Raw genomic sequence first — 26956 nt, forward strand, 5'->3', positions numbered from 1 at the left:
CAAGAAATACTAAAATAAATACTTTAAAATAATCTGAAATTCAACCATACTGTAAACTTTGACTTTCATTATAAGGATTGATAGAACTTTTACTGTCTTTGTATCATCTTAAATACAGTTTATGTGAGGGCTGGGAATGTGGCTGAGCAGCCACGCATATATCTAGTATTTAGAAGTCTATAAGGGGTGATGCTCAGCAACAGAGCAAGAAGGAAAATGAATAAAAAATAACTTACTTTCTCTTGGTTTACTTTTTCTATAAAGGATAGTGAGTTTATCACCAAGTCATGTCCCACAGCTGCTACTTCTTTTTTGAACTTAACTATTTTAATCATCCCACAAAGATAAAAAATAATTCAGTGATCATCCTGAAACATTGGAAATATCAACTACCTATTCAGCCATCAAATTTTCTGGCCAGGTTTCCTTTCCTACAGGTTTCCTTTTCCTACAAGAAAGTAACTAATTTACTATTTTAATTGTTTATATAAAATTGTTTAGTACTTTAATTGCTTACTCTCCCTTGCACCCATTACATGTTTTAAAAATGGGCAGGGGACCCTGCTAAATTGTTCAACTCTCTATCCACATGGAATCCCCAGTAAAAACAAAAATGCTTGTATTTTGATAGGTATCAAAACTGTTTTATTTTTCAAAAAAATGAAATAATAGATATTAGATCTAAAAAAGACTCACCGAATTTTCCAAAGATTAAAGATTTTATGCTATATACTTAAAGAAACACTAGAAATATGTATTATGCAAATCTGTTAAGTATATCCTCCAAAAAGAACATTTTGTCTTAGCTATAATTAAAGTTTTCCCAACCCCTCAACCCCCTGGCTTAGAGATTGATCTCTTCTGAATTATAACAAGAGTCCCTACAAAGTGAGTAACACATATCAATCTATTATGCTGAGTGAAATAAGTAAGAGGGAGAGAGATAGACAAAAAATAGTTTCACTCATATATGAGTTTTAAGAAAAATTAAGGACCTTATTGTAATAATGTCAGGGGACAATAAATAAATGAATTGGAAGGACCGACTCACAATATGAAGCTAACCACAAAGTGTGGTGAATGCAGTTAGGTAAACAACTACACTAACAACTATTATGACAATCTTAATGAGTGAGAGAAGTAGAATGCCTTTCTCAAATACAGGCAGGGGTGGGGAAGGGGGGCATTGATTGTAGAAATATTGCACTGGTAAAGGGGGGTGTTCTGTTTATGACTGAAACCCAACTACAATCATGCTTGTAATCATGGTGCTTAAATATAGATTTTATATAAAAATAAAGAGGAAGGGGAAAGACCTAATATTATTGAGTGATACTTGTATTAGCTCAACATTAAGGGTTTTTATACAATAATATATAAGCAAGCCAAGCAAATTTTACTATCCCAATTTCACATATAAAAAAACTAATTCACAGAGAGTTTAAATATTTATCCATAGTTATTAGCCAGCATTGTAACATAAACAGAGTCCTAGATATCTATGTTCTTGTCTACCCCAAAGGCAATACAATAAAAATAAAAGGAACACTTCTCAGAAATGCTCTAAATTGTGTTTCTTCTGTCATTCAAACATAGTTTTTGAGTTTGATTAAATTGAACAACTTCATTTAGGTTATTATTTGTCTTGTAAAAATTCAGATCAGGGCATAATATGCATATTATAATACCATTTAATAACTTAATAACTATAATATGATGGTGAGAAAAACTATATACTATAAATTATCGATATGTACTTCAAAAGAATATTCTACCAGTTTGTTTTAAACTTAACCCTTCCTGGAATATAATATGTTTTTCTAGTACTTGGTTGGTATGAAGCAAACAATAACCAAGTGGTAAAATATATTATTAGGTAAGAACTGAGTTAATCTATACATTGTTGGGATAGAGGGTCTAGAATATTGATAGCCAGCATTTCATAATTAGTTAAATAAAATACAATATGGCAGATTATGTCTATAAATATTTATTATATCAGCTTTGGTTCTGAATTAGATAAAGATTTATTTGAATATGATTGATATGTAAGAAAGTAACAAACTATTAAGTCAACTAAACTGTCAGTTCCATTGGAAACAGATTTTAATGTTTCAAGTATCTGAGTGACTGTTTTGTAATATACCAAGCACAATATATTATTAAAAAATGAAAACGTTGACTAAGATTTGGTAATTAGAATAAATGAAGAATGAAGAATAAATTAAGATGAATAAATTAGAATAATTGAAATAATAAAGATGAAATTTATTCAATTATCTCATCTGGTATAACATGATTTCCCATATCTGGGAAAATCATACTATTCTACTAGTTTCCACTTAGGTAAAAACAAACTATTTACACTTAAATTACTACATAATTGAGATCCCTCCAAAGCATACATTAAAAAAGAAGCAATATATTTATGATGAGACTTACATATTTGGTTTCTCGACCAGCTGCTCTTGGAAGAGTTGTAGGCATCTGTATGAAAATAAAAATAAAAAATAAGTATAAATATAATAATATAATAATACATACTAATAAAAATTTCTTCTAATGCAATCAAGAAAGTTCTTAGAGATTAAACTTCTAAGATAGTCGTCAATTTTTTATTGATTTTTCTAACTAGTCCCTCTTTTCTATAAAAATTTGTTTCCTTGATAATTAACTATCACTAACTTTATCATAAAACTGTAACATTAATTTTTCATTGTTGTTATCTATCAATCTTATAGTAATTTTTTCTTTTTATTTGTTAATGTTTCCTCTTTAATCCTAAAGATTCCTTAAAGCATTTTAGTTATTTAGTTATTAATTTCACAATATTTCATAATTTAAACTAAGCTTAAGTTCTTAGCTACAGAGAGAGTTTTACCTAATCTATTTAAAACTTACAAAATCATTCCTAGAGTTAACCTTAACAAATGAAGTACAAAATCTCTTCATTCTTTACTTACAGAATTCAATCTCTTATAGCTTTATTTCTCAATTACCCTAATTTAACATTTTTTCAGTCCCTTTAAAACTTCAAAATCATTGACACCAGCTGCAAACTGACTTTCTCATCTCTTCATTTATACAGCTCTTGGTCATTTTTAAACCTTACTTTCCCTTGCCTCCCTCTGTCATATGACAAACTTACTTGCAAAACAAACAACAACAAATGTCTAGGTTGTTACTGACCAGTTTCCTATTTCAAAACATTGTTAGGGCTCAAAATGTGGATCTCCATGATACAGTGAATATCTTGAGGATCTGGGTTTGATGTACAAACACACACACACACACACACACACACACACACACACTTTCTGAGAAAACCTTTTTATTAATTAAATAATTTTTTAATTGAATCACTATGAGATAACACAGTTACATATTTGTTCATGATTGAGTTTCAGTCACACAATGTCCAACACCCTTCACCAGTGCATATTTCCCACCATCCATGTACCCACTTTCCATCCTGCCCACCGCACTGCCTTTATAGCAGACATTCTTTCTTCTCTCTCTCTCTCACTCTCTCTCTCTCTGTCTCTCTGTCTCTCTGCCTCTCTCTCTCTCTCTCTCTCTTTCTCTCTCTCTCTCTCTCTTCCATGTCTTGAACCTTTTTTTTCTTTTCGAGATTTTGGCTTGTAACACTATTATTGAAAGGTATTGTGCATATCACTTTCTTTTAGCACCCAGTTCATGTCCTACAACCATTTTGAATTAGCATTAACATAATGTTCTCTTTTCTGCACTGATTGCATTCCCCTACTTCTGTGGCAAGCTTCTTATCATAGACTGGTTCTCTGGCCTCGTCTCTATTATATTTGGGTATTATTAACATGCAATCTTATTTTATATCCCACAAATAAAAACTATCTTTCTTTTTTTGGGGGTGGGCGGTTGGGCCACACCTGTTTGATGCTCAGGGGTTACTCCTGGCTAAGCGCTCAGAAATTGCCCCTGGCTTGGGGGAATCATATGGGATGTGGGGGGATCAAATCGCGGTTCTTCCTTGGCTAGCGCTTGCAAGGCATACACCTTACCTCTAGCGCCACCTCTCCGGCCCCAAAACTATCTTTCTTAACCAAGATAATTGTTTTATAAGTTAAATACTATCAACTGTAAATATATATTTAGTTTTTTCTTAAACTTAATTTTTCCCTTAGAGTCACACATTTTCATTAAGAAGGTTATTTTAATCAAATTATTGATCATGGTGCTTAAATAAAGATATTATTAAAAAGGTTATTTTATTCATTTCAGTAAACAACAAATATTTAAAATGTACATACTATGTCCAGGAACTATTCTATATCTTGTAAATTACTGATAAGAAAAGGAGATAAATAAACCTTGCTTTGAGTAGGCTGCATGTGAGCAAAATGTAAAATAAACAACAAATAATAAATTACATTATATATTTGAATTCAATAAAAACAAAAAATATTTTAAATATTTAATATTTAAATAATATAAGTAATATAAAATAATATTATATATTATATTTATATATTATAATATAATATATTACATATATAATATATAATAATATATTGTTTTTATTTTGACTATATTGTTTTATGAATCATCCATGTGTTAAAATCAAATGACTTTAAGTTTGATGGCCAGTCTAGAGAAAATGACTTTCTCAGAGATTTTAAAAAGTTAGAGAGTTGATTATGTGGGTATGTAAAAAAACCAATAAGATGAGCAAGTGTAAAATTCTTAGATTTGATGGGACCAGAGCAGTGTTGCTGTGGTAGGGCTTTTGCCTTGCATGAGGCTCACCTAGGATGGACCATAGCTCAATACCCCAGCGTTTCAAATAGTCCCCCAAGCCAGGAGCGATTTCTGAGTGCATAGCCAGGAGTAACCCCTGAGCGTCACCGGGTGTGGCCCAAAAACATAAAAAAACACAACAACAAAAAATTCTTAGATTAGATTTCCATCTCTGTGTGGCAGCTAGACTCCATTTCTAAAGATCCTTTTTATAGCAAGTAAAAATAATAATAATAATAATAATAATAATAATAATAATAATAATAATAATAATAGGGCCCGGAGAGATAGCACAGCGGCATTTGCCTTGCAAGCAGCCGATCCAGGACCAAAGGTGGTTGGTTCAAATCCCCGTGTCCCATATGGTCCCCTGTGCCTGCCAGGAGCTATTTCTGAGCAGACAGCCAGGAGAAACCCCTGAGCACCGCCGGGAGTGGCCCAAAAACCAAAAAAGAAAAAAAAGAAAATAATAATAATAATAATAAAGACTTAATGTGAACATTGGTGATAAAATTAGAAGATAAGCATAAAAACTGAAACAAAAGCAACAATCATTTGGCTTGAAAATGTTTATTTAAAAAAGACATGCATCCTTTTTTTTTTTAATTTATTTTTTTTATTTTAATTATGACAACAAAGATGTAAAGAAGAGGACAGGGTAAAGTTACAGTGGAAGCCCAATCACCCATAAACAGAATTCTCGGTAGTCCCATCGATATCCCAGCCTTGAACTTTCAGCCAAAGAGCATTAATAAAAGCAAAACTGAACCCATGTACAATACAATTCCTTGTCCCTCAAATCCCCAGTTGTAGTATATACTATTTCTTAGCAGCACACAATATAATCTAAAGACATTATACTTATGTAGCTCCTTACACATTGAGGGCAAAGTACATTTCTCTAGTTCCATGTACATACAAACTAGTTTAAGTTAACCTCGAAAGTTTTAGTGGCTTGTTTTTCTTAAGAATTAGAGTCAAGGGAACATAGTAAAAAATGGTATTAAAGTGGCATTTGTTTGCATAGGCCCATCAAAACATAAGGGACATGGAAAGACAAATTATGGTCTAAATACAAGGATACCCTAACCCTGAAGTTTCCTGGCACAGGACTGACTCTAGGCTCCAGGCGAATTAGTTTGTCCAATTGGAGTCATCGTCTGTAGTGGCAATACACCTCCATTCCTCACATAGTCTCTGTTGTTGGTATCATGCTTCTGTATTAAAGATCCTGGAGTCTGCATATCCCATATTGCAGTCAGGATGGTGCATAGCTTCCTCTCGTTTCACCTCACACTTAAGGGGCACTAGAGAGAACCATGTCCTATAGAGCAGGTCATTGATGTTGTCAAGTCTTCTCAGTGTAAACGGAAGTCTCTTTTTAGGGGGTCGATGTCAGACCCTTGATAGTGTCTTTCCTGGTAGAAGACTGCTTCCAGCTGTTGCTGTAAAAGACCTTGGATGTTTCGTAGATAGCTTGCCTGGTTCCGGCGTGAATGGAGGATGCCCATTCTTCTGAGGCCTGTGCCAGGTCATTATATCAATGTTCAGGGTGTAAGGTACATTGTACTGAGATTTATTAGATAAGAACTTATCTGTATGTCTGGTGTTTTCCCATTTTAATGTGTCTATGCAAACAAGGATCAATGCCATGGGGCGTTATTGGTGCATCTGGAGGCAATAGGAACAAGACCAGCAATTTCCATGACATAGTTCAATCATAGGCATCAAACTGAGGGACAGTTCCACCAACAATCCTTACTGTACAGCTTACAAAGAATAGACAAGATGAAAAGTGAATAGAAACATCATGGTAGAAGAATATATAGAGAGTTACATCAGTTAAAGAAAATACCCATAAAAAATTCAAAAGATATATGTGTTCAATTTGTGTCCTTCTAAATAGTTCTGTGATTTGTTAGATATACTATATGTCTTAGGTCAGAGATTAGAACTATGTGTTACTGAAGTTAAGAAGGGTAAATCTGGGGTAGTGATGGTTGGAAGGAGCAAATGTAGACTGGTATGAAATTACCAGTGACACACTGAGTATAGCTGAGCAGCTATCTGCCACCCACCAGATCGAACTCTACCCCCTAAGCCCCACCCTAGGCCAGTGTCCCGGCCTGGCCTGGGAGTGGGGAAAACCCAGGTTGCCCCGTCAGCTCCTCCCAGAAACCCACCTGGAGATCCGGAGGAATGGGGGAGAGGGGGGTCGGGTGACCCAAGTCCGGGCCCCCCCTGACCCTAGGCCGGACAAAAAGGCCGCTGGCCCATGGGGGGCCTGCCAGCTGCCCGTCCGGGCCGGCTGAAAATCCTGCTCCGGGAAGGGAGAGAGACCCTCCCAAGCCCGAAGCTCAGGGACTGGAGCCCCACCCTAGGCCAGTGTCCCGGCCCGGCCTGGGAGTGGGGAAAACCCAGGGTGCCCCAAGACATGCATCCTTAAAAGCTCACCCAAATTTTGAGAGTCTTTTACTGTTTTGTTATGTTTTCCTTTACTCTGCTTTTCAATTTGATGATACCCAGGCAAAGATTCAGTACTCTAAACTATGGTAAGAATAAACCCAAGGTTTATGCAGGCACAGCATATCTCTAGTTCTTTTAGCTATATCCTTAAATCACTAATAAAAATGTTCAAATGAACAAGGGCATAGGTAAAGTAATATTCTAGGGGTTCATAGATAGTACAGCAATTATTCACTTGCCTTCCAGTTGGCCACTGATCTGTGGTTGTTCCTCAACACCTTATATGGTTTTCCCTAGGCTGCATTAGGAGGGGCCAATACGAGTGCAGAGCCAGAGTACTGCATTGTTGATTGTGACCCAAACAAAAATAGATAAATAATTTAAGTCTCTAACACTTTCTAAAAGTATTTGAGTCCTAGGAGAAAGAATTATCTAAAATTTTCACATGGAACTTTAATCTATCCTCAGATTATTTAAAATGACTGTTTAGAAATTATAATCTCAAAACCTCCAATTAAATTAAGGTAATTTGTTTTACTAGTGTTTTAGGTACTGACAAGAAACAAATTACGCTCAATAGAAAAAATATCATTTAAGACCTCAATTTGTTTCTATGAATAAATTTTCAAATAGAATTGCTCTTATACAAAAGGGAAAAAGAAATAACAAGTAGCCAAAACAAGACTCACAAAGAGTACAGAAACATGTTCTCTGAGAACAAGACACAAAATAGTCATGTTTAACTAAATTTGGGGGATAAAAGTTATGCTTTCAGACTGTGACAGGAAATTGAAACTATGCTCAATAACACATCTTTGTTGTTTTTGTTTTAAATATTTATTTATTTATTTATTTAGGTTTTGAGGCCAAATCCAACAGCACTCAGGGGTTACTACTGACTCTGCTCAGAAATCACTCCTGACAGGCTTAGGGGACTATGTGGGATGCTGGGGAATCAAACCCAGGTTGGTCCTGGGTTGGCTGGGTGCAAGTCAAATATCCTCCCTGCTTTGCTGTTGCTCCAGCCCCCAATAACACATCTTCGAAAAAAAAACCAAATAAACATTCATACTCATGCAAAAAGTGAACTGGATTGAAGTGGAATAAAGAGAAGGAAAATGTGTAGAAAACCAGAAGACAAAGATTCTTCTAGGGCATATAGTATTGTGACTTGGATACTGAAGGAAAAGTGTAGTACTGTGGGTTGTTCAGAAGAAAGCCATAATACGACTTACTTTTTTTTACATCTCTATATTCTAAATCCCACAGATGTGATCATCCTGCATTTGTCCTTTTGATTTACTTAATATATAACATGGTATCTTCATGTTATACCATATAACATGATATCTATCCATTTTATCCCCCAAAGTATATAGGGAAGAGGACAGGATGCAACCTGTGGGGAGCAAGAATCAAGGAGATTCAGGTTTTTTGCTCATGTAAAGGAATTATATAGCTAAATATTCAAACTGCAGAGTCAACAATACTTATTATGAGAGTCAAACTTTAAAAAGTGCCTATCCCATTCAGTAGAAAGCTGGCATTCTCAGGAGAGGGTGGGCCAAGCTTCTACCCTGACAAAGCCATGACTGCTGAATCCATCACCATGAATCACTCTTTTACAGATGTCCCTGCCTCACTGCCCCTCTACAATTCTCTTCAGGGACACCAGTCTGACCAAATTTCAGGTATGCAGGTTTAAAGGCTGATATCACCAGGGCTTTTGGTGCAAGTACTCACATAACTTCCTCATTGCCCCTAAAAGCCACAGTATCAGTAATAGTGCTTTGAATTTCTGGATAACTTTATTTGTTTGACACTTTCATACCTCTTAGAGCACACCAATTTAACAGAATAGACAGCTAACAAGAGCTGAATATTGTAAGCTATTGTATTATTTTTTGGAGTTACAATAATTTTCACAAAGGTAATTGCTAATCTAATTTACCTTTTTTCTTTTATAACTTTCTTTTCTTCCCTTTTGATTTTTTTCTATTCATTTTTTTGAAATATTTTTTCATTTATCTGGAAACAAATTATTTTATAATCAACCATGTTAACAATATGATGCACTTTTTGTAAATTTAAGATGTATGTTGGGGATGGATGATTGGGAACCTGGATCACTGGAGGAGGAAGGTTAGCACTGGTGTTGGAATTGGTGCTGGAATGTTTAAAACATTGTCTAAAAGTGTCTAAAATTAAGCTTCTGCACCTCAATGGAAATAGTGCCGAGGATACAAAAGCTGCCCAGAATGGGAGAAAATATTCAATCAAACCCCTTTAGTTAAGAAGCTATATAAATAACTACACTGACAACTATGGTGACTATGTCAATGAGTGAGAGAAGTAGAAAGTCTGTCTCTAATACAGACAGGGGGAAGGAAGGAGAATGAAGACATTGGTGGTGAGACTGCTACAATTGTGAAGGGGGTGTTGTTTTTATGACTGAAACCCAACTAAAACCATGTTTGTAAAATTGAAAAATAAAAATGTCTAAAATGAGTAATTTTGTAAATCATATTGCTTTAGGAAAGATTTTTAATAATTATTAAATGGTTTTCTATAGAATATTTTTCTATAAGTTATTAGGTCAAAATAGATTCAAGTGATATAAAAGAAAAATGATCGCACTATGCAGCAAATCATAACTCACTGGTAGTGAGATGAGATAATTATATTTCATGATTACTTACTGTCCTTACTTTTTAATCTATTCCAAATATTAAAAAAATAAGAATCCTTCCTAACAGTTTATAAGATGCCAACATTACACTACTATCCAAAATAGATAGAAATACTACTAAAAAGACACTTTTAGACCAATTTCCTGAAGAAAAAGAAATCAAATTCCTCAACAAAATCTTAGAAAAATGAATCTGAAGGGGTATAGAAAGATTATAAACCATAATAAAATGACATTTAACCTAGGAATAAAAAGATAATTTAACATGTGCAAAGCTAACATAATACACTAAAGAAGTAAAACAAATATGTGAAATAATATGAGCATGTCAGTCAATGCAAAGGAAGTACTTGACAAAGACCCAACATTCATTCATGATTAAACAAAAATAGAGTTTAAAAAGAAAGATTCCTCAAGATAGTAACAAATATCTATAGCAAGCATCATTCTCAACATTGACAAAATATATAATCAGTGCCTCTGAGATCAGAAAGGAAGAAAGTTCCCTATATCTATTTTTATTCAAATAACATTAAAAGGCCTACCAATAGCAGTTAGAAAAGTGTGCTAAAAGACTTTTATTCAGATTTGAGGGAAAGATACACAGCTTCATAGATAAACAACAGCTCAGAAAATTTAGACTCAAAACCAACTTAAAGAAATAAATGAAGGGTCTACTTTAAAGCAAGAGAGACCCAACAAACACATAAAAGTCCTACAAAAAGATGACACTAAATACCGTTCAGATCTTTTTTAAAATCAATGGACTAAATGAGCAAATTAAGAGTGGCAAAATGGGTCAGAAAAATTGATCCAAAGTTTTGCTGCCTGTAAGAAACACATCTGAATAGTCAAAGAAAACATAGGCTCAAAATCAAAGGTTGTAGGACAATTATCCAAGCAAAAACCTCCCTTAAATATACTAGATGGCCATCCTAATATCAGAATACACAGACTTTAGGCCTTGTCATCCCTTCAGAGAGCAACCAGTCTCAAAGTTAGTAAAAAATACTGGCTCTGACTGACAATATAGAAGAGAGTGGCAGTAGGTTTAGAGAGAGAGCTTTTCATCCCCAGAGAACTGGATACACATTCTTCTCCATTGCACATGAGACTCTCTCCAAGATATAACACATGCTGGGCCATAAAACATACCTCCATAAAAGCAAGAGGATAGAAATAGTTTCTACTCTCAGACCATAATGCACTAAAAATAGAGGTGAATTATAAACAGATATGGAAACAGCTTTATAACCTAGAAATTAAACAGCTCATTACTGAAAAACCAGTGGGTCAAAGACAAAAATCAAATAAAATAAAAGGATTAGTGAAAATAGACATAAATGATCAGAATATGTGGGACATAGCAAAAGAGTTATTAAAAGGAAAATTTATAGCTTTACATTCATTCATAAGAATGGAAAAAAAGGCCTTCATGAATAAATTGTATGCAAAACTTAAGAAATTGGAAAATAAAGCAACAAAATGAGACAAAAGGAGGAAAATGAAAGAAAATGATAAAACTGATAACTAAATAAAATTAATGAATTAGACACTCAAAACTATTTAAAGGTTAAATGAAAGCATTTTTTCTTTGAAAAACAAACAAACAAACAAACATGGTTTGCAAGCCTCACAAAGAAAGGGAGAGAGAAGATTAATAAGCGAATCAGAAATGAAAATCTATATTACTATAGATTCTACAAAATTCAAAGTGTAATCAGAGATTAATTTGATAACTTCTATGCAAAAATAAACAAACATAAACAAGAGGACCTGTAAGAAATGGTTAAATTTTTGTAGTCCTATTACCTTCCATGGTTGTTCCAAGAAGATCAAGATTACCTGAACAGACCTATAACTATTGAGGAAATTAAGAGTAATCAAAAGGCTTCCCCAAAACAAAAAAAAAACATCCCAGGTAGATTCACTAGGGAATCTTTCAAACATATAAAAAGAGGACCTACTGCCAATTCTCCTCAAGCTCTTCCAGGAAATTGAAAAAACATAAACACTCCCAAAATGTTTCTATGAAGCCAACATCACTCTGATAACAAAAAGCAGAATTAGAGGCTGCTATCCCTGATGAACACGGATACAAGAAAATGATAGCAAATAGAATCAACAACTCATCAAGATTTTTATACAGCATGACCAGGGAAATAAGGATGGTTTAACATACACAAGTCAATCAATATACTAAAAATATCAATAAAAGAAAAACAAAATAATATGATCGTATCAATAGATGCTAAAAAAGCATTTGACAAGGTCAGCATTTGTCTATGTTAAAAACTCCCAACACTGGGCTGGAGCGATGGCACAATGTTAGGGCATTTGCCTTGCATGCGGCTGACCTGGTATGGCCCATTTCCTGCAACCTATATTGTCTCCCAAGCCTGCCAGGTGCGATTTTTGAGTGCAAGGCAAGAGTAAGTCCTGAGTGTTGCTGGGTGTGGCCCCAAAACAAAACAAAACCAAAAACTCTCAACAAGATGGAAATTGAAGGAACTTTCCTGAATATTGTCAAAGCCATTTATCACATATCCATTGCAAACATTTACTCAATGGAGAAAAATTAAAAGCCTTTCCACTAATATCTGGCACAAGGTCAGATTGCCCTTTCCTTTACTGGAAGTACTTGCCATAGCTATTAGACATGCTATAGACTTCCATAGTAAAGTGTCAGGCTACAAAGTTAATACAGTATGTAAAAATCTATGGCTTTTCTATACACAAATAATAAAATGAAATCACTAATCATTAAAAATGAATAGAATTTGAAGAAAGGCGGATCCTCGGATCAATGGAATAAACTTGACTATCTACAGATGGAAGCACAGTTTTATAATTAATTTTTGATTAAGGAACAAGAGATACAAAGTGGAACAAAGAAAGCCTCTTCAACAAATGGTGTGAGAAAACCGGTCAACTACAGGCAAAATCTGGACATAGATCTTTTCTTAACACTATGTACAAAGGCCAAATCAATGAAATGATAATATATGTACAGGAAAACATAAGCAGAAAGTTTCATGCATTCAAAGCCAAAGGCATCTAAATGATTAAACACCATTTTCCAAGCAAATGGTAGCAAAGATAAACAAATGATTCTACATTAAAATTCTACATTAAAATGAAAAGCCTCTGCACCTCAAAGGAACTAATGAATAACATACAGAGGCTAACTACGGAATGAAAGAATCTATTCACAAAACAAACATCAGAAAAGGAGGTTAATATCTATTATATATGAGGCATTGACTGAAATTTACCAGAAAGAAATCTAATCCCATCCAAAAATGGGGAGAAAAAATCAAGACATTTCCTTAAAGAATAAATACAAATGGTCATAAGGCACATAAAAGTGTTTCTCCTCACTAATAATCTTGGAAATGCAAATCAAAACAACAATGAAATACCTTCTCACACCACACCAGCACACAAAACGAAAATAACAAGAACTTGTGCTGGTGTGGATACTGGGAGAAAGGGACTTTTATTTATTCCTGTAGGAATGCAGCCTTTTGGGAAAACAATATGAACATTCATCAAAATGCTAAAAATTGAGCTTTTGTTTGATTCAGCAATACTACTCCAAGAAACACAAAATCACAATTTAAAAATACCCTCCTCACTCCTATGTTCATTGTAGTACTATTTACAATGGTCAGAATCTGGAAATATCCCAGGTACCTGACAGCATATTAGTGGCTAAAGAAACTTGTGTATATCTACACAATGGAATAGGATGCAACCATTTGTAAAAATGAAGTCATGAAATTTGCTTATATATGGATGAGCATGGAGATTTTTATGCTGAGTGAAATAGGTCAGAGGGAAAGAGATATAGATATAACAATCTCACTGATATTTGGAATATACTATAAACAAGAGATAGTATGATAATAATAACCATAGGTAACATAGTAAAGGATCAGGTGGCCCAGCCCAGAATAGCTTCTTGCCACAAAAAGCAGTGAGTGCAGGTAGAGAAAGGTCTACTGTGGCAATGATATTTGGAAATGATCACTTTAGACAAAAACTGGGTGCTAAAAGAGGAGAACATGACAGGCAAGGCACCCTTTCATCAATAATAGTGAAAACCACAGTGTCAAAAGGAAAAAGAGAAATTGAGAGGGAGAAACTAATGGTCTATCCTAGAGACAAGCAGGAGTGGGAGTAGGAAGTGAGAGAGGAATGGGAGATAGGGAAAATGAATTGGTAAAGCATCCTGTACATTCTTTGAATGAAACCCAATAATGAACAATTTTGTTACCATGGTGCTTAAATAAAGTTTAAAACTATTTGAAATCATGCCAAAATCCATAAAACACTTTGACCAAAAAACAAAACAAAACAAAAACTACCTACATGATAAAATAGCAAGAAAGACACTTATCTTGCATACTGTTGACCCAGGTTCCATTTCCTACATCCTGATCTTATGCAGTCCCCAGAGCCTGTTAAGTAGATCATTATGAAAAGTAGATCTTGGCAAAAGCTGGCTCCCTGTGTGTGACACCAGGCGGGGAAAATCCGCGAAAGTACACCGGCCCAGTGGGGCTCAGCTGTGAAAGACTGTGAGTGTGACCTGTCTATGTCTGTCTACTGTCCTCTTGCGTGAAACTCTTGCGAGTGGGGCAAAAAGAGCCTCCAGAAACCTCGCTCGCCCAGAGGCCATTTTCAGGGAGGGACTTCAGAGCATAAAAACCGGCTAACCTTTGCAAAAGCTGGCTCCCTGTGTGTGACACCAGGCGGGAAAAATCCGCGAAAGTACACCGGCCCAGTGGGGCTCAGCTGTGAAAGACTGTGAGTGTGACCTGTCTATGTCTGTCTACTGTCCTCTTGCGTGAAACTCTTGCGAGTGGGGCAAAAAGAGGCTCAGAGGAGCACGGCGGCTCCGCTTCGCTACGCGGCCGTGCACTCTTTCTAAGGAAAGAACTCCATTGCAACAAGAAGGAAAAATCACACTAAGAACAGCACTATATCACAGAAGCAAACATTTCTCTCTGGACTGTCTTCTCTGTTGCATGCTCGGGCCTAAGATTTGATCCAGTGTGAGGCTTCATCCACGGAGGACTCCCCTCCCTTAGAGGCAAGTCAGCCCATCCAGAAAGGGAGGAGCCAGAGGAGTGTGCTGCCTACATCATATAGACAATGAATACCACTACAACACATAGAAAAACCCACAATACAAGTGTGACAATGGGGAAACAACGCAGGCCAGCATCAGACATAGAGAATGAAGATGACAATTCTGAGGACCAGATAATGACTGAACAACTAATCAACCTCTCAGATAAGGACTTTAGACTAGCAATATGGAAGGTGCTCAACAGACTCCAAGAAACCATGGATCGAGTTGAACAGAACACTAATAAGAACCAAGAAAATATGAAGGCAGAAATGACAAAACTCCAAACTGAAATAACATGTCAACTAACAGGACTGAAAAAGTCAGTAAACGAAGTGAATGACAAAATGGATAAGCTCTGGGACAGGGTATCAGAAGCTGAGAATAGACTTGGTGCTGTGGAAGATGAGATACATAACAATTCCATACAGCAGGAGAGATTGGACAAAAAACTTAAAGCAAATGAGCAGACAATGGAAAAATTAGTCAAAGAATGGGAACAGACGAAAATAGAAGTCTATGATAAGATCAACAGAAACAACTTAAGAATCATTGGAGTCCCAGAGACCCAGGAAGAAAATTTCCAGGAAGAATCAATGGTCAAGAACATCATTAAAGAGAAACTTCCAGAGCTAAAGAATATATGTGATCAAATCCTGCATGCCCGAAGAGTACCAACCAAAAGAGACCCCAGAAAAACCACCCCAAGACACATCCTAGTCACAATGACAAATCCCACAGATAGAGACAGAATTCTGAAAACAGCAAGATCAAAAGGGGAAATCATGTTCAAGCAAGCTTCCCTGAGATTTACAGCAGACCTGTCACCAGAAACGCTCAATGCCAGAAAGCAGTGGTGGGATATTGTGACAAGACTGAATGAAATGAATGCTTCACCCAGAATACTATACCCAGCAAAACTCACTTTCCGGTTTGATGGAAGAATACATGGTTTCACAGACAAAAAACAGCTCAGAAACTTCACAGACACAAAACCAGTCTTAAGAGAAAAACTGAAAGACCTAATCTAAGACAAGACTACCCAAAAGACACACCAAATTTTGAAATAAAGATGGCGTTAAATCCCAGGACAATTCTTTCTCTCAACGTCAATGGACTAAATGCACCAGTTAAGAGACACAGGGTGGCTAAATGGATCAAAAAACTCAATCCAACCTTCTGCTGCCTACAAGAAACGCACCTGAATAGTCAGAACAAACATAGACTCAAAATAAAAGGCTGGAGAAAAGTTATCCAAGCAAACAACACCCATAAAAAAGCTGGAGTGGCCATACTAATATCAGATAATGCAAACTTTATACTCAGGAAGGTTGTAAGGGACAAAGACGGACATTTTATATTAATCAAGGGGTACGTAGAGCAGGAAGAATTCACTCTCCTAAACATATATGCACCGAATGAGGGGCCAGCAAAATATTTAATACAACTGTTGACAAATCTGAAAAATAATATCAACAACAACACAATAATTGTGGGGGACCTTAACACGGCTTTGTCAACACTGGACAGGTCAACCAGACTGAAACCCAACAAGAATATACTAGACCTGAGGAGAGAAATGGAAGAAAGAGGCCTAGTGGATATATATAGGACACTCCATCCCCAGAAACCTGGATACACATTCTTCTCCAATGTACATGGGACATTCTCCAGGATAGACTACATGCTGGCACATAAAACATACCTCCATAAGATCAAGAGGATAGAAATTTTGCAGACTACCTTCGCTGACCACAAGGCTCTGAAATTATTTGTGAACTCCAAAGGGACTCAGAAGAAACACTTTAACACCTGGAAGTTAAACAGCCTCATGCTCAATAACCAGTGGGTCCGAGATGAAATCAAGGAGGAAATAAAAAGGTTCCTGGAAACAAATGACAATAAAGACACAAACTCTCAGAACTTATGGGACACAGCAAAAGCAGTACTGAGAGGAAAATTTATGGCTTTGCAAGCACACATCAGGAAGGAAGAAGGAGCTTCCCTGAGTAGTTTAATGACACAGCTAATAGAACTAGAAAATGCTCAACAAAAGGACCCAAGAATAGGAAGACAGAAGGAAATAACAAAGCTGAGAGCAGAAATCAACGAAGTGGAAACTCAAAAAACAATCCGAAAGATCAACGAAAGCAGAAGTTGGTTCTTTGAAAAAATAAACAAGATTGATAGACCACTGGCAAACCTAACAAAGAAAGAGAGAGAGAGAAACTTGATAACTCGTATCAGGAATGAAAAAGGAGAGATCACTACTGATATGACAGAGATTCAAAGGGTAATCAGAAACTACTTTGAAAAACTCTACGCCACTAAAAATGAGAACCTGGAAGAAATGGATAAATTCTTGGACTCTTATAATCTTCCACGGTTGAAGGAAGAGGATGTAGCATATCTAAACACCCCCATCACCATTGATGAAATTAAAACAGTAATCAAATGTCTGCCGAAAAACAAAAGCCCAGGTCCAGATGGATTCACTAATGAATTCTATCAAACTTTCCAAGAGGAACTACTGCCAATCTTGGCAAGACTCTTTCATGAAATTGAACAAACAGAAACACTTCCAAATAGCTTTTATGAAGCCAACATCACCTTGATACCTAAACCAGACAGAGACGCTACCAAAAAAGAAAATTACAGACCAATATCACTGATGAATGCAGATGCAAAGATCCTCAACAAAATCCTGGCAAATAGGATTCAATGCCTCGTTAAGAAGATCATCCACTACGATCAAGTAGGTTTCATCCCAGGAATGCAAGGCTGGTTTAACATCCGTAAATCTATCAACATAATACACAACATCAATAACAAGAAAAATAAAAACCACATGATCATATCAATAGATGCAGAGAAAGCATTTGATAAGGTCCAACACCCATTCTTGATCAAAACTCTCAGCAAGATGGGAATGGAGGGAACCTTTCTCAATATAGTGAAGGCCACCTACCACAAGCCAGTGGCAAATATTATCCTCAATGGAGAAAAACTAAAAGCCTTCCCTCTAAATTCTGGCACAAGACAAGGCTGTCCTCTCTCACCACTCCTATTCAACATAGCACTGGAAGTACTTGCTATAGCGATTAGGCAAGAAAAGGATATCAAGGGAATCCAGATAGGAAAGGAAGAAGTCAAGCTCTCACTGTTTGCAGATGACATGATACTCTACTTAGAAAACCCTAAAGACTCTATCAAAAAGCTTCTAGAAACAATAGACTCATATAGCAAGGTGGCAGGCTACAAAATTAACACACAAAAATCAATGGCCTTTCTATATACCAATAGTAATAAGGATGAAATGGACATTAAGAAAACAACCCCATTCACAATAGTACCACACAAACTCAAATATCTTGGAATCAACTTGACTAAATATGTGAAGGACCTATACAAAGAAAACTATAAAACTCTGCTCCAAGAAATAAGAGAGGACACACGGAAATGGAAACACATACCCTGCTCATGGATTGGCAGGATTAACATCATCAAAATGTCAATACTCCCCAAGGCATTATACAGATTTAATGCCATCCCTCTAAAGATACCCATGACATTCTTCAAAGAAGTGGATCAGACACTTTTGAAATTCATTTGGAACAATAAACACCCTCGAATAGCTAAAGCAATCATTGGGAAAAAGAATATGGGAGGAATTACTTTTCCCAACTTTAAACTGTACTACAAAGCAACAGTTATCAAAACAGCATGGTATTGGAATAAGGATAGGTCCTCAGATCAGTGGAATAGGCTTGAATACTCAGAAAATGTTCCCCAGAGATACAACCATCTAATTTTTGATAAAGGAGCAGGAAATCCTAAATGGAGCAGGGAAAGCCTCTTCAACAAGTGGTGTTGGCACAATTGGATAGCCACTTGCAAAAAATTAAACTTAGACCCCCAGCTAACATCATGTACAAAGGTAAAATCCAAATGGATTAAAGACCTCGATATCAGCCCCAAAACCATAAGATATATAGAACAGCACATAGGCAAAACACTACAGGACATTACAGGCATCTTCAAGGAGGAAACTGCACTCTCCAAGCAAGTGAAAGCAGAGATTAACAGATGGGAATATATTAAGCTGAGAAGCTTCTGCACCTCAAAGGAAATAGTGCCCAGGATACAAGAGCCACCCACTGAGTGGGAGAAACTATTCACCCAATACCCATCAGATAAGGGGCTAATCTCCAAAATATACAAGGCACTGACAGAACTTTACAAGAAAAAAACATCTAACCCCATCAAAAAATGGGGAGAAGAAATGAACAGACACTTTGACAAGGTAGAAATACAAATGGCCAAAAGACACATGAAAAAGTGCTCCACATCACTAATCATCAGGGAGATGCAAATCAAAACAACGATGAGATACCACCTCACACCCCAGAGAATGGCACACATCACAAAGAATGAGAATAAACAGTGTTGGCGGGGATGTGGAGAGAAAGGAACTCTTATCCACTGCTGGTGGGAATGCTGTCTAGTTCAACCTTTATGGAAAGCGATATGGAGATTCCTCCAAAAACTGGAAATCGAGCTCCCATACGATCCAGCTATACCACTCCTAGGAATATACCCTAGGAACACAAAAATACAATACAAAAACCCCTTCCTTACACCTATATTCATTGCAGCTCTATTTACCATAGCAAGACTCTGGAAACAACCAAGATGCCCTTCAACAGACGAATGGCTAAAGAAACTGTGGTACATATACACAATGGAATATTATGCAGCTGTCAGGAGAGATGAAGTCATGAAATTTTCCTATACATGGATGTACATGGAATCTATTATGCTGAGTGAAATAAGTCAGAGAGAGAGAGAAAAACGCAGAATGGTCTCACTCATCTATGGGTTTTAAGAAAAATGAAAGACACCCTTGTAATAATAATTTTCAGACACAAAAGAGAAAAGAGCTGGAAGTTCCAGCTCACCTCAGGAAGCTCACCACAAAGAGTGATGAGTTTAGTTAGAGAAATAACTACATTTTGAACTGTCCTAATATTGAGAATGTATGAGGGAAATGTAGAGCCTGTTTAGGGTACAGGCGGGGGTTGGGTGGGGAGGAGGGAGATTTGGGACTTGGGTGATGGGAATGTTGCACTGGTGATGGGTGGTGTTCCTTTTATGACTGAAACCCAAACACAATCATGTATGTAATCAAGGTGTTTAAATAAAAAAAAAATTAAAAAATTAAAAAAAAAAAAAAAGAAAAGTAGATCTTTATGAAAGGTTTGAAAGATTTTGTTAGTGAATGCATGTGGGCCTGAGCTTTGTTTTGGGGAAGACTTTTGATTACCATTTTAATGTCCTCAATAGTGGCAGAGCTATATAAATATGCTAGATCATCCTGGTTCAACTGCCTAAGATTGTAAGAGTACAAAACTTTATCCATTTCTTTCAGGTTCTCATGTTTTTTGGCATAGAGTTTCTCAAAGTAGTCTCTGATTCCCCTTAAAATCTCTGTAGTATCTCAAATGATCTCTTCCTTTTTGTTTCTAAGTTTCTTTCTCTCCCTTTCTTTGTGAAATTTGCTAGTGGTTTATCAATCTTGTTTGTTTTTTTCAAAGAGCCAACTTTTGCTTTTGTTGATCTTTTGGAATGTGATTTGGAACTACACTTCATTGATTTCTGCTCTAAGTTTTGATATTTTCTTCTGACTACCTATTTTTGATTTCTTTTTTTTATCATTTTCTAATTTTATATTTATGTAGGCCACTTTTTCTTCCCTGATGTGTGCTTGCAAAGCTGAAATTTTTTCTCTGATTACCACTTTTGCTGTGTCCCACAAATTCTAATAATTTGTGTCTGTTCTTTGTTTCCAGGACTCTTTTGATTTCTTCTTGAGTTCATATCTGATCCACTAGATGTTCAGTAGTGAGCTGTTTAATTTCCAGGTGTTAAAGTTTTTCTTCTGTGTCCCTTTGTAGTTCACTTGTAATATCAGTGCTTTGTGATTTGAAAAGGTAGTCTGTACAATTTCCATTCTCTTGATTTTATGGATGTTTGTTTTATGGGCCAGCATGTGGTCTATCCTGGAGAATGACTCATATGCACTTGAGAAGAATGTGTATCCAGTTTTCTGGTAATGAACTGATTATATGTGTGTGTGTGTGTGTGTGTGTGTGTGTGTGTGTGTGTGTGTGTGTGTGTGTGTGTGTATCTTCCATTTCTCCTTTCAGACTAGTATAATCTTGTTGGGTTTCAGCCTGATTGGCCTATCAAGGGGTGATATGGCGGTGTTGAATCTCCTACTATTATTATGTTGCTATTGATGTCTTCTTTCAGATTTCTTAACAATGTATTAAATATTTTGCTGATCCCTTATTGGGTATGTATATGTTTAGAAGTGAGATTTCTTCCTGTTTTGCATCTCCCTTGATTATTACAAAATCTCTATTTTTGTCCCTTTTAACATTTCTAAGTCTAAATGTTGTGTAATCTGAGGTTTTTATTTCATCTACCGAGTTTTTCAATCCTTTTATTGTAGTTTGCAGTTTTTTGATTTCTATCTTCATATCCTCTTGATTTCTATTTGTGGTTCATTCAGTTTGATCCATGTTTTCTCTTTATTTCTATGAGGTTCCTCCGTATTTCTTCTCTAAACTTTTTACCTGAGAGGCTAAATAGGTGGTTGGCACTTTTCACATCATCAGAGCTACAATATTCATTCTCTATATATGGTATTGGCCTGTGTTCTTTCCACATAGTCATGCTTGTAGTGTGGTGTTTGCTACGTGTTGTGCTGGTGTTCATTGGCTAGGAGCTGTGCACAGCCACCTTGCTCCTTTGGCTCTGTTTTTCATGAGTGGGGATAGCTCACCTCTGAAGAAGTTTTCTCAGGGATTGATCTGGGGAGTGTGGTTCAAAGTCTAGCACACAGCAAAGAGAGGAGGCAGCTTACAATATCTACTATGTGCCAAAGCACATACATAGCAGGTATCAACTACATACTATAACTTATGTCATAAAATATTAGGTTGAACATCATAAACTTACTTCATATACACAATATCAATTTTATTAACTGACATAAAACCATTGATATTATATATATATGAGTAAATAAATTTGCCTCCAAAAATACATCCTAATAAATACCTATAAAAGAGAAAATCATGAAAATGTTTATATTTGGTTTTATTTATCTAAAGTATAAATTCAACAAAATAATTTGTGTATGAATAATATTTTATGCAAAAAATGAAAATAGTCTCATTACATACATAGTAATATTTATTCAATTTTAACAGTGTTCTAATAAGATATTTAAGTTTCTGTTCAAGTCAAGAAACAATTGAATGAATTCAATTTACTAAAAGAAAAACAAATTTCAATTTGACTAACTGTATTATAACTCCTAGACTTGAGGGAGGGGGCAATACAGAAAGATAGTATAGCAGGTAGGGTATTATCCTTGCAGGTGTTTAACAAGAGTTCAATCCCTGTCACTCCTTATCATCCCCTAAACAATATTAGCAAGAGTGGTCTCAGAGTGCAGATATAGGAGTAAACCTTGAGTACCATTGAGTATACCTAAATCTACTTCAAAAGACAAAAAACAAATAAAACCTACTAGACTAATACTACTTTAGTTTACTTAATTTTCACTTGATTTAAATTTGTGATTGAGTTTTTAATGTAGTGCATTTAAATTTGGTCTAAAATCAAGCTACAGATTTTCCATAAAGTTCATAGTTTTTAGTATGCCAACATTTAACAATAGCTATAACATATTAATTTTCAATCCATTTTGAGCTTGACCCATTGTTAAGTAGATTTTACTCTGCAGCCATATATATATATATATATATATATACAAATAAATTAAAGAAAATGTCAACAATAACTACTCTGTACTTACAATAGAATATGATACTTAACTGTTATTTATTAAAAATAAAAGAATGCTAGTTGTTGCTCACTAAATTAATTACCTAATTTACTATTGGGTTACTTTATATTTTTTCAAAAATCATTGCTCTTGAAACTCTACGGTTAACAGCATTATAATAAAATATACATACTCTGTTTGGGTCAGAACTTGAAGGAGAAATAGAAGAATGCTGCAAAATAAAATAAAAAATTCAAGGTTGTTATACACCATATACAAGAAGAGGCAAATTAAGAAGAAGCAAAGCAAATGTTTGAATTGTGCTTTCTAGTCTAAGGCATTACCATAGACAAGGAATCCTGTAAGACCTTATCAATGGTAGCACAGAGCTCTTCAGTTTGCTTCCTGAGCTGTGCAGGGAAACAGAACTGGAAGAATTGAAATCAGGTACTAAGTTAGCATTGATTTTAGGGATTGCATTTAAGAAGCAGGGTTAATATGACTTAATTACCTCCAATGGTGGGTCAAATACGTTGTCTTTGGAAATACTTTCAGTTTGGAGAGGTTTATCCAATGCCTAGAGATAAGTAAAATAGTTCTCATGTAAATTTTTTGCTCGCATAGTAGAACATTCTCTTTAAAGAAAGTCTATGTAATTCAACATTTTCACAATGAAAATCATTGAATCATTTCATGTTCCTGACCTAGAACCATTTATCACATTTGTCCAGGTTCTCCTTAAATAAATACCATAAAGCAATGGATTACAGGCAGGAGATTGAGATTTTTAAACATACAAACTAGGACTTGGATATCAATGCATCAAGATGAACATTATTCACACCCTAAAACAATGGGAAGCTACACACACAAATGACAATTACTTAGTCATTGTTCAAAATATTACACAGCTTTTAGGGAAGTGCTTTAGAAAAAATTAAAAATTAAATCATATACACAGGTGCATTTTAAGTTTCCTGAGTATAAATATTTTTCCTTTACTTTTTCAGTTTGTAAAGATATACACACATGGAGTGAAAAAAAAAAAGAAAAGATATGCACACATTATTTCTGTTAAAACATTTTTTCTCTGTTTTAATGAAAATGTGTATATTGTTCCATTAAGAATGCCTCATATTTACCTTATATATTGACATTTACATACCTTTTCCTTTTAAACTATCCAGAGTTTGCTTATTATTTTTTCTATCTTATAGTGTTTGTAGGTGAATATTCAAGTTTTCATATTATTTTATTGTGCAGCCTACAATTTTACTTGATTTTTGCCAAAATTATTTTTATGCTTTTTATGTTTTGTTTTGTTTGTTTTGATTTGGTTTGGTTTTGGTTTTGTGGGCGACACTACGTGATGCTCAGGGGTTACTCCTGGCTATGCACTCAGAAATTGCTCCTATGTTGGAGGATCATATGAGATGCCAGGGGATCGAACTGCGGTCCATCCTAGACTAGCATGGGCAAGGAAGACGCCTTACCACTCTGCACCACTGCTCCGGCCCCTGTTTTTTATGTTTTAACCTCAGTGTGAATATCTATAAAAGATATAGTAACTCTAAGGTAAATTACTTATCTCTTTTGTTTGGAAGCCACACTTAGCAGAGTTCAGAGCTTACTCCTGTCTCTGTGCTCAAGGATCACTTCTATTGGTATCCTGGGAACCATATTTGGTGCCAGGACTCAAATCTATGTCAGATATATATAACACTGTTGGCCTATACACTGTAATATCTTTCTGGTCCCACTTATTATTTATTAGGACTTGATTATGGAGATTTATCTTAGTTTGGAATATATCTTGACTTTTCTTCATTTTGTTGATTGACTGTATTTGTTTTTATTTTTCAGAAAAATATTATCTTCTCCCAGATGTCACAACCTGGTATCAAGTTGGAAATGAACCTTGTCAATTAGTTGTCTCTAAAACTTTTTGTTTTTGTCTGAGTCACACATTTTTTTCTTATTGGATCCCAGTATTATAATGTATTAAGACCTGGATTAGTTTATGGAAGAAAAGAGAAAATATAGTAGATAAGGCTGACCTTTTAGATCCCTGTATATGATATAGTCCTGTGATTGCTGTAAACAGTGATCCCTGAGCACAGAATCATGACTAAGACATGAGCACAATCAGGTTTTTAAATAATCCTTCATCCTCTGCACATACATAAATAAAACACACCTAAACACACACACACACACACACACACACACACACACACACAAAGAAAACACAGTAAGGGTCACATTCAATAATAGAAGTAGACTAATTCTTTTTTTGTTTGTTTGATTTTGAATTTTTTTGGCCACACAGTGACATGCAGGTGTTACTCCTAGCTATGCACTCAGAAATCACTCCTGGCTTGGGAGACTGTATGAGACACCAGGTGATTGAATCAAGATTCATCCTAGGCTAGCACGGGCAAGGCAGATGCCTCACCACTTGTGCCACAACTCAGGTTCCGATTTATTCTTCTTTTTATTTTTAGAAGTAGACTAATTAGGAACTATTATTCAAACAGCATTTGTGAAAGTGTATAGTTAAGTTAGCACAAGGGAACTTAACTGAACAAGGTAATTCTTGACTTTCTTTAATGTAAGTTTGTTTTTTTTTCCTAAAGATATGGTGAATGCTCCTACTTTCATTTTAAAAACTACTTCTTTGTTATATTTATGTAAAGCTGATAAAAAAAACAATAGGCAATCAATCTGAATAATCCAAGGATTTGTCATTTAAGTTAGTAACTATTCATCCTGGATTGCTAGACATGAATGTAATCACCTTCAGATAAATTCTGATTATGTTGTTAGAATGAGCTGGAGGAAAAAGGTTGTAGAGGTACAGTAATAATGGTGTGAGAGTGGCAATTGTTGTTTGCATATGCCCAGCAAAATATGGGGGAAATGGGGGAAAAAGCCTTGGCCTAAATACAAGGAGCCCTTACCCCTGAAGTTTTCTGGCATAAGACCGAGACTGGGCTGCAGGCATACTAGGTGGTCCAACCCCTGAATCATTCTCTTTGGTCCCAGTGAAATTTTTCGCACATTAGCTGTTGTTGGTATCAGGATTCTGTAGTTAAAGATTCTGGTTTCTGTACATTTCCTTCGAGTCAGGATGATGTGCAGCATCCTGTAGTTTCACCTCACCATTAGATGCAGAGAGCCCTGTCATGCAAGCAGGTTGTTGCTGTTGCTAAATCGTCTGCATATGTAATATTTTCCCATTTTAATGTGTAAAAGAGGAACAATGCCACAGGTATTACTGGTGCATCTGGGGGCAGAGGGAACAAGTCCAACAATCTCCCTAACTTGATTCTAATATGAACTCTAAACAGAGAGATCCTTCTGCCAGAATTCCTTATTGAACAGATCACACACAAAAGAAAACAGTGGGTAAAATTGTCACTATTTAAGAGGATATTCATAAGAGTTATAGCTGTTAAGGGAATATATCTGAGGTAGTCAAAAGAGATATACATGTCCCTTTTATGTCTGTGATTTGGCCTTCTGAGGTTTGCAAAACTACTCCCAGAAGTCCCATGTCAGGAAATGTCTTTGAGTGGGGACTTCTCAGAAACCGAGTATGGTAGGTACACAGTGAAGGAAGGTGGAGGACAAGAGGCCTCTGAGAGTAGATAAATAGGAAGAGAGTATTGGTTTCTTCTCAGACCGAGAGTCTATTTCTTCACTTTGGGAGCTGATTAGCAGCTGGCTTGAGTGAGGATAATGATTTGCTTGATGAGGAGCCAAGAATTAAGGGTAAAAATGATTAAATATGGGGTAATAGGTGGTGGGGATGAGGGAGCTTGTAACATGAGTGTAAGTGAGGCTAAGCGGAATAAAAGTGTACAACATAGAAATTCTTTATATTGCAAACATAAATTAAACCCTATGATATCCTATTAAATTATCTATACTTTACATTTGGTTTGAAAATGGACACTATTGAGAAGGACAGTTGCCAGCAAGTTCCCCAAGCCAGCCCCTCTTGTGCAGGGTGGGTGTTGGGGTAAGC

At 35.7% G+C, this 26956-nt stretch overlaps 1 protein-coding gene across 1 annotated transcript in view; it reads right to left on the minus strand.

The window, feature by feature from the left end:
* Positions 1–26956, minus strand: part of MLIP (muscular LMNA interacting protein) — a 160421-nt gene that overhangs the window by 60457 nt on the left and 73008 nt on the right. Inside the window, 3 exon segments of the mRNA XM_049777647.1 lie at positions 2443–2487; positions 23271–23354; positions 23438–23503. Coding sequence (XP_049633604.1) covers positions 2443–2487; positions 23271–23354; positions 23438–23503 — 195 coding nt within the window.

The sequence above is a fragment of the Suncus etruscus genome, chromosome 7 (genome assembly GCF_024139225.1).
Source record: "Suncus etruscus isolate mSunEtr1 chromosome 7, mSunEtr1.pri.cur, whole genome shotgun sequence".
Taxonomy (NCBI): domain Eukaryota; kingdom Metazoa; phylum Chordata; class Mammalia; order Eulipotyphla; family Soricidae; genus Suncus; species Suncus etruscus.